Source organism: Hyla sarda, chromosome 9, assembly GCF_029499605.1.
Source record: "Hyla sarda isolate aHylSar1 chromosome 9, aHylSar1.hap1, whole genome shotgun sequence".
Taxonomy (NCBI): domain Eukaryota; kingdom Metazoa; phylum Chordata; class Amphibia; order Anura; family Hylidae; genus Hyla; species Hyla sarda.
In genome coordinates this window covers 8,333,672-8,342,979 of record NC_079197.1, presented here as the reverse complement: position 1 = coordinate 8,342,979, position 9,308 = coordinate 8,333,672, and the positions used below count along the sequence as shown (strand labels likewise).

At 44.5% G+C, this 9,308-nt stretch overlaps 1 protein-coding gene across 3 annotated transcripts in view; it reads left to right on the top strand.

Moving 5' to 3' along the window:
* The window catches only part of POLE3 (DNA polymerase epsilon 3, accessory subunit), a 66,188-nt gene extending 59,042 nt beyond the window's left edge, over positions 1–7,146 (top strand). Inside the window, exons 1-5 of one of the 3 annotated variants that reach the window (XM_056540477.1) lie at positions 2–26; positions 1,322–1,402; positions 2,798–2,883; positions 3,633–3,751; positions 5,785–7,146. In XM_056540477.1, coding sequence (XP_056396452.1) covers positions 1,337–1,402; positions 2,798–2,883; positions 3,633–3,751; positions 5,785–5,945 — 432 coding nt within the window. In that variant the 5' untranslated portion in view covers positions 2–26; positions 1,322–1,336 and the 3' untranslated portion in view covers positions 5,946–7,146. Of the gene's footprint in view, position 1; positions 27–1,321; positions 1,403–2,797; positions 2,884–3,632; positions 3,752–5,784 lie in introns of those variants that run through there. The other 2 variants (XM_056540476.1, XM_056540475.1) reach the window with 2 other exon arrangements.
* Positions 7,147–9,308: the final 2,162 nt, after the last annotated feature.

Below are 9,308 nucleotides of genomic sequence, written 5' to 3'. Positions count from 1 at the left end.
TACGGTGGTAACGCTGCTCAGGGAGTGTATGTTGTGTGTTCAGACTGTAGCTTTATACACTTGTCCGGAACTACAGCTCCCAGCATACACCCCGAGACTCCGAGCCGGGCGCCAATGTATCATTGTTTAGAGAGAGAGGGAAGGAGTGTGTGAAAACATTGCTCTTTTTTATAGTGTTTTTCTCAGCCAATCAGAAGCAGAAGAAAGGTCACATGGTGCAGTTTGAACTGTGAAACGGTGTGTTGTCCATAGCGACCAATCAGAGGGCAGCTTTTGCTTTCAATTTTGCTCTGGTAAAAATGAAAGCTGCCACCTTGTTGCTATGGGCAACAGAGTTTTGTTTTTAAAGTGAAGCGGCTTCTGATTGGCTGTCATGTTATACAGGGACAGATGACTATGGCGGTCACCACTGTATGTCCTGGAGGGAATCTCCGTGACAACCGTCGCTCACCGCAGTCTGCAATTGTCACCAAGTACATAGATGGTTTCTATGCAACAACCTTTGAAATCTTAAAGGGGTACTCCATCTAGAAAGTTAAAAACAAAACTTTACCTACCTTCCTCGCTCCCCCGTAGCCTCCAGCGCCATCGCGCTCTACTTCCTAGTGCTGGGGGTCAGTATGTCATGTTTCCACTCAGTCAATCACCGTGTAATGAGACATATTGGGGGAGATTTATCAAAACCTGTCCAGAGGAAAAGTTGCCCATAGCAACCAATCAGATCGCTGCTTTCATTTCACAGAGACCTTGTTAAAAATGAAAGAAGCGATCTGATTGGTTGCTATGGGTAGCTGGGCAACTTTTCCTCTGCACAGGTTTTGATAAATCTCCCCCGTTGACCCCAAGCACCAGGCAGTGCAGTCAAGACTGGGTGCCACCATACCAGAGACTACGGGGGGGGGAGAAAGAAAGGTAAGTATAGTTGTTTTTTGTTGTTGTTTTTTAAGCAGGCAGCCAAATCATATTTTTTTCTTTTTGTGTTAAACTCTTTGCCGATGTACCCCCCTTCAAAGGGTTTATCCAGGAATAAAAAAAAACAGAGCAGATTTCTTCTGAAAACAGCTCCACACCTGTCCTCAGGCTTTGTGTGATATTGCAGCTCAGTTCTATTGAAGTGAATGGAGCCAGGTTGTAATATCACACACAACCCGAGGGCAGGTGTGGCTCTGTTTTTGGAAGAAATTTGCTCTGTTCTAATCCTAGATAACCAGTTTAAGGTAGGGACACGTTAAGCACTCGCTCATGGCAGTGATTCGGCGTTATAACTCATTGATGGGTTTTTAATTTCCTAAAGCAATATCTTTCCCATCTCTTCCTGTAGATATAGCTGACCAAGATGGCGGAGAGACCGGAAGATCTCAACCTGCCCAACGCCGTGGTCACTCGGATCATTAAAGAAGCTGTAAGTATTGTCGCTATGTACCGCCGCACAATCTGCACCGGCATCGCCTTCCTTCCCGCATTCTCTGGGATGATTCACACATTTTATCGGAATTAGTACCAATACTTTTTTTTTTTTTTTTCATGTCATTGACAGCAGATGAGGCTCTACACTTGTGAAGCCTTAGGCAAAACTTGAAATGAAGCCCCCACTGACGCTCATAATTAAGATATGTCCCGGTAGGTAGGGAATTTCCCTGCTATTGGGTAGAAACCCGACCCCCCCACAGTATTTAGGTAGAGAATTCTCCCTCTGGTTAGGTAGAAGCCCCCAATAAGTAGGTTGGGAATCTACCCCCCCCCCCCCCTTATCAGGTAGAAGCCACCAGTAGGTAGGGGAACCCCCTGTTAGGTAGAAGCCCCCCTTTCCCCTGTAGTTGGGTAGGGAATCCCCCTAATAGGTAGAAGACCCCAGTGTGTAGTTAAGGAACCCCCCCTCTAATATGTAGATGCCGCCAGTAGGTAGGGAATCCAACTTTCAGGTTAAAGCCCCCAGTAAGTAGGTAAGTACCTTTCAAGTAGAAGCCTCCAGAAGATAAAAAAAAAAGAGAAAACCCAATAAGTAGGTGGGGAATCTCCTATTAGGTAGATTCCCCCAGTAGTTAGGTAGGGAATTCCCTCTATTAGGTAGAAGCTCAAGAAGGTAGGTAAGGAACCTCCCATTAGGTAGATGCCCCATTGGATATCACCACCACCTACATTATCCGCCAATAGCCTTTATATACTGCCAATTTGTTTGCAATATGCTAAAAAACTGGCACAAAATCCCACCAAAAATATGCTAAACTTTATTGATCCGAATGCTATTACAGTAGACACAGTACGAGACCTTCCCACATTAATTGCTCCAGAAACAAGTGAGAACATTCAGAGGGGTCCACAGCACCACAGTGTTCCCTCCAAATACAGGTGACCGAATATAGCTTGGTATACACCTGCATTAGGAATGTACAATAGCCCTAATGATTGTGATAAATACCTGATGAGGATGCACCAGCACCTCCACACGTGATTGGAATCATTAGGGCTATTGTGTAATACTAATACATGGGTATATCTGGTTATATTTGGAGAATATACGGTGCTGCCGTAGTATTTATTTTATTTTATTTTGGGAAGGTCTCTTATTGTGTCTACTGTTATATCATTTGGATCAATAAAGTTTTGCATTTTTTGCACCATTAAATAGTTTCCTCTGAGGCCTCAGTGTAGGAGGGAAAGTGATTATAATATATATTTATTTATCTATTTTTTATTTCTTTTTTGTATTCGCGCAAATGTCCAGTATCGGCCACAAATACCGGTATCGGGACATCTATACATTTAATAAACATTCTGCTTTTTTTTTTTTTTCCAGCTTCCAGAAGGGGTCAACGTGTCCAAGGAAGCTCGCAGCGCCATCTCCAGGGCGGCCAGCGTCTTCGTGCTGTATACAACGTCCTGGTAAGTGTGTCCTGTGTAATAATCCAGCATGAGCCGCATCATGGATATGTTGGATTATCAGATGTCCTAAAGTATAGGGCAGTGTTTCCCAACCGGGGTGCCTCCAGCTGTTGCAAAACTACAATTTCCAGCATGCCCGGACAGCCCTTGGCTGTCCGGGCATTCTGGGAGTTGTAGTTTTTTAACAGCTGGAGGCACACTTGCCTACTGAATGGCAAGAGACATTAGGCATGCTGGGAATTGTAGTTTTACAACAGCTGGAGGCACACTGGTTGGGAAACACTTGCCTACTGAATGGCAAGAGACAGTAGGCATGCTGGGAATTGTAGTTTTTCAATAGCTGGAGGCACACTGGGAAACGCTCGCCTACTGAATGGCTAGAGACAGTAGGCATGCTGGGAATTGTAGTTTTACAACAGCTGGAGGCACACTGTTTGGGAAACACTTGCCTACTGAATGGCAAGAGACAGTAGGCATGCTGGGAGTTGTAGTTTTTCAACAGCTGGAGGCACACTGGTTGGGAAACGCTGGTAAAGAGCATAATAAACCTTATCATACCAGGTGGGGCACCAGACGTCTGACCGCCACTCTTAGTAATCAATGACAAATATCTATCCCAGTGGTAGATGGGGCCCCCTGGGTGTTGGAATACAGTACTGCAGGTTGGGGACCTCTATATTATGACCAGACGCCCCCTTCTGATCGTATTGTAATGATCGTGTTCAAAGTTCTTTCTGTTCTGTTTACAGCGCTAATAATTTTGCGATGAAAGGAAAGAGGAAGACCCTGAATGTGACTGACGTGCTGGCCGCCGTGGAGGAGATGGAGTTTCAGCGCTTCCTTGCTCCATTAAAGGAGTCTCTGGAAGGTGAGAGCTCCGGATCCTAGATTCCCTGAAATCTCCTTTGTGTCAGGGGGATTAGTCGTCCTGCATTTAATGCACAGATTGGTTCTGGATCTGCAGCATCTGTGCATTACACACAGACTTCCATTAATACCAGCGGGCGATGTGTATGTCTCTAAGGAAAGTCACTGCTCTCTGTCTTGTATTTTCTAAAGCAGTGTTTCCCAACCAGAGGTGCCTCCAGCTGTTGCAAAACTACAACTCCCAGCATGCCCGGACAGCCAACGACTGTCCGGGCATGCTGGGAGTTGTAGTTTTGCAACAGCTGGAGGCACCCCTGGTTGGCAAACACTGACGTATTCTGTATACTACTATACAGTCCAACATGCTGGGAGTTGTAGTTTTGCAACAGCTGTAGGCACCCCTGGTTGGGAAACACTGACCTATACTATATACTACTACATAGTCCAACGTGCTGGGAGTTGTAGTTTTGCAACAGCTGGAGGCACCCCTGGGTGGGAAACACTGACCTATACTATATACTACTATATAGTCCAACATGCTGGGAGTTGTAGTTTTGCAACAGCTGGAGGCACCCTGGTTGTGAAACACTGACCTATACTATATACTACTATAGAGTCCAACATGCTGGGAGTTGTAGTTTTGCAACAGCTGAAGGCACCCCTGGTTAGGAAACACTGACCTATACTATATACTACTACATAGTCCAACATGCTGGGAGTTGTAGTTTTGCAACAGCTGGGGGCACCCTGGTTGGGAAGCACTGACCTATACTATATACTACTACATAGTCCAACATGCTGGGAGTTGTAGTTTTGCAACAGCTGGAGGCACCCTGGTTGTGAAACACTGATCTTAAGGGATTATCCAGGAAAAGATAAACATAACTAATTTTTTTCTGAAAACAGTGCCACCCCTATCTCCAGGTTGTGTGCGGTCTTACAACTTGGCTTTATTCACTATAATGGAATTGAGCTACAGTATCACATACAACCTGGATTATAACGTGATCAAAAAGTTATTTGTACCCCAAAATAGCATTGATAAAAACTAAAGTGCACTGCACCAAAAATGATCCCTTACAGCTCCTTAGGTCACAACACGGAGCAATGCCAAAGTTATTTATTTACTATTATTTTTGGTACGATGTAAAACAAAACACAAACCATATAAACGTAGTCACTTGTGATGTGTTTCTGCACATTCAATTCCAGGGAAAAATTTTTTTATTTTTTTTATATATCAACTGGCTCCAGAAAGTTAAACAGAATTGTAAATTACTTCAATTAAAAAAAATCTTAATCCTTCCAATAATTATCAGCTGCTGAAGTTGAGTTGTTCTTTTCTGTCTGACAACAGTGCTCTCTGCTGACATCTCTGCTTGTCTAGGGAACTGCACAGAGAAGAGGTTTGCTATGGGGATTTGCTTCTACTCTGGACAGTTCCCGAGACAGGTGTCATCAGAGAGCACTTAGACAGAAAAGAACAACTCAACTTCAGCAGCTCATAAGTACTGAAAGGATTAAGATTTTTTTTAATAGAAGTAATTTACAAATCTGTTTAACTTTCTGGAGCCAGTTGATGTATAAAAGTTTTTTTCCTGGATAACCCCTTTAAAGAAGTACTGCAGCCATGATCAGACACTTATCCCCTATCCTGCACATAGGGGATAAGTGTCTGATCATGGGGTGTCCGACTACGGGGACCCCCCCCCCCCGTGATCTCCTGTACGTGGCTAATGCGCGTGTTTTCGACCTCACTGATCCCCATCCATACAGCTCTATGGGGGAGGCAAGAACGCTGCATCTCTGCCTCTACCATAGAGATACTTGGAGGGGGCATGACGCAGCGGCCAACATAACTCCTGCACGGGAGAGCTATAGCAGAGCCAGGGGCCCCATACAGGAGATCGCGGGGGTCCCAGTGTTCGGACCCCCCCACGATCACACACCTATTCCATAGATAGGGGGTAAGTGTCTATGGCTGCACATCTCCTTTTAGTCTATAGTCAGTTCTGACCGTCACCTTCTCCTCAGCTTACAGACTGGAACAGAAAGGAAAGAAAGAAGCCACCGAGCAGAGAAAGAAAGACGGGAAGGAGAAGAAGGCAGACGGAGAAGAGCAGGACCGGAGCCGGGAGGAGGAGGCGGAGGACATAGAGGAGGAGAAGATGGAGGAGGAGGAGGCAGAGAACTGACATGACTCCTCACCTCTGTGTAGCTGGACTTTTGGGACAATTTGCAGTGACTGTATTCTGCCATCCTGGCGCTGTGCCCGGTGTCGCCCCCTCACCTGTCAGGACCTGATGTTCTTAGTTTTCTCTTCTGTGGCCTAGTCGGGTTAAAGGGGTACTCCACTGGAAAACATTATACCTTTTTATTTATTTTTTTATCAACTGGTGCCAGAAAGTTAAACAGATTTGTAAATTACTTCTATTAAAAAATCTTAATCCTTCCAGTACTTATCAGCTGCTGTTATGATCCACAGGAAGTTCTTTTCTTTTTGAATTTCCTTTCTGACAGAAAAGACCATAGAAGCAATTTACAAATCTGTTCTGGATCTGTTATCCAGGAAAAATATTTTTCTATATATTATCTGGCTCCAGAAAGTTAAACAGATTTGTAAATTAACTTCTATTAAAAAATCTTAATCCTTTCAGTACTTATGAGCTGTTGAAGTTGAGTTGTTCTTTTCTGTCTAAGTGCTCTCTGATGACACCTGTCTCGGGAACTGTCCAGAGTAGTAGCAAATCCCCATAGCAAACCTCTTCTACTCTGTGCAGTTCCCGAGACAAGCTGAGGTGTCAGCAGAGAGCACCCCTTTAAGTGGAGTACCCCTTTCAATGTGTCAGTGGGAAAAGGCTGACGTGGAGATTGACGTCTGGTAATAAACCTGGAGTAGATGATTCTTTTCTATAACAAGTCTCATTGTAGTAAATGCACCAAACTCTGCTCCCGCCTGTTGGGAGTTGTAGTTTAGTTTCACAACAGGTACGGACGCCTTTACACAGAACTGCAGGGACTCAAATTCCGTCTGAACAAGATGTACACTGAGCTCCTAGGGCAGTGGTCTCCAAACTGTGGCCCTCCAGACATTACTAAACTCCCAGCATTCCCGGACAGCCGTCGGCTGTCCGGGCATGTTGGGAGTTGTAGTTCAGCAAAACCTGTAGGTCCACTGACTTAGAACCTTGGTCTCAAAAACACTGGACCTCCAGCTGTTGCATAACTACAACTCCCAGGATGTTGGCTGTCCGGGCATGCTGGGTGTTGTAGTTTTGCAGCATCTGGAGGGCCACTGTTTGGAGACCACTGCCCTAGAGCGTTCATGACTGATAAAAGAGCAAGATATCCACAAAGCATGTAGGGTAGATCCACAGCGGATGGAAGTGCTGCAGATTTTCTGCAGAATACATTAGCAGGAAAGCGGAAAAGACTGAACTAATATTCCACACGATCATTGCGGATTTTTTTGTGTTGGGGATTTTGAAGATTCCTCTCGATGATCTGGAATATTTGTATTTTATTTATTTTGGCCCCATCTGATGATGTCCTAGCTGGGGCCAGAGGTGGGGGGGGGGGAACCAGGAAGCTTTAGCTTAGGTGCAGCAGATGAGTAAACCGATACCACAGCAAATCGAACCCATCTGAACTTAGTCTTAAAGGAGTACTCCGGTGGAAAACTATATATTTTTTTAAATTATTTTATTTATTTATTTTTCATATTAACTGGCTCCAGAAAGTGAAATAGATTTGTAAATTGCTTCTATTAAAAAAAAATCTTAATCCTTCCAGTACTTATCAGCTGCTGTATGCTCCACAGGAAGTTGTGTAGTTCTTGCCAGTCTGACCACAGAGCTCTCTACTGCCACCTCTGTCCATGTCAAGAACTGTCCAGAGCAGGAACTAAACATGCATGGGATAAGCATAAGGCTATCCTTCATATAAGATAGGGATAGGTATGAGGCCATCCTTTATATCAGATAGGGCCAGGGACTATTGATAGGATTCAGATTATTGGGCAGACTAGATTGGCCAAATGGTTCTTATCTGCCGACACATTCTATGTTTCAGAGGTGTCAGTAGAGAGCGCTGTGGTCAGACTGGAAAGAACTGCACAACTTCCTGTGGAGCATACAGCAGCTGATAAGTACTGGAAGGATTAAGATGTTTATATAGAAGTACTCTACAAATCTGTATTACTTTCTGGAGCCAGTTGATATGAAAAAATTGTTTTCCACCGGAGTACCCCTTTAAAGTGTACCTGTCACTATTTAAAAAATAAAAAAAAATCAGTCAGGATCTGAGTGCTCAGACCCCCAACCGGTTCCTAGAACAAGCACTGTTTATGTGACCGAGATGGTCCCATTACATTATGCGACTGTCTTGGTCACATGACACAGCTGGGAGAGAATGAGCTGAGTGCGGACCCCTCTCAGCTCAATCTAAAGATCTTCCAGGATCTGAACGCTCAGACCCCATTCGATCAAAATAGGTTTTAGTGCTTTGTGCGTTTTTCTGTTGCAGCAGAGTCCCATTTGATTTCAATAGGATTCTGCTGCACGGTGCATACGGCAGAATTTCCCCTGGCGGAAACATCTCGGGCGGAAATTCCAATTCTGTCCTCTGCAGAAACAATTGACTTGTCTGTTCTTTTTGCAGAATCCGCTCGAAATGCATTGCCGTCTATAGAGATGGTGCCGAATTATTCAGGTCACAATTTCTGCAAAAATTCCGTCTTGTGAATGGGGCCTTGGTGGCTGCCCGGCCATCTCCAGTCTGTTGGCAGCCGGCAAATTGTTGGGTGCTAAAAACAGCCGGATGTGTTGGGCGATTTGTGTAACTCCTATTGACATTAATGGGACTTGCCCAAACTCCTGGTGCGGTGCCATTTGTGCCCCAGGAGTTGGCGGCTTTTGTCACCCAACATGATGATCACCTTGTCATATGACCTCATCACATCTCAGATTTCCATAATTGAACAACAGGTAGTTAAAGGGGTACTCTGCTGAAAAACATATTTTTTTTTAATCAACCTGTGCCAGAAAGTTAAACAGATTTGTAAATTGCTTCTATTTAAAAATCTTAATCCTTCCAGTACTTATCAGCTGCTGTATGCTTAACAGGAAGTTATTTTCTTTTTGAATTTCCTTTCTCGTCGGACCACAGTGCTCTCTGCTGACACCTCTGCCCATGTCGGGAACTGTCCAGAGCAGGAGAGGTTTGTTATGGGGATTTTCTCCTGACATGGACAGAGGTGTCAGCAGAGAGCACTGTGGTCAGACTGGAAAGGACTACACAACTTCCTGTGGAGCATAGAGCAGCTGTTAAGTATTGGAAGGATTACAATTTTTATACAGAAGTAATTTACAAGTCTGTAAAACTTTCTGGCACCAGTTGATTTAAAAACATTTGTTTTCTACTTTAAAGGGGCACTCTAGTACTTAACTACTTATCCCATATCTACAGGATAAGGGTCCAATGGTGGGGGTTCGACTGCTAGGCACACCAGCTCGTGTATCTCCGGCTCTCCCACAGAGGTGCATGGAGGGGGCGTGTCG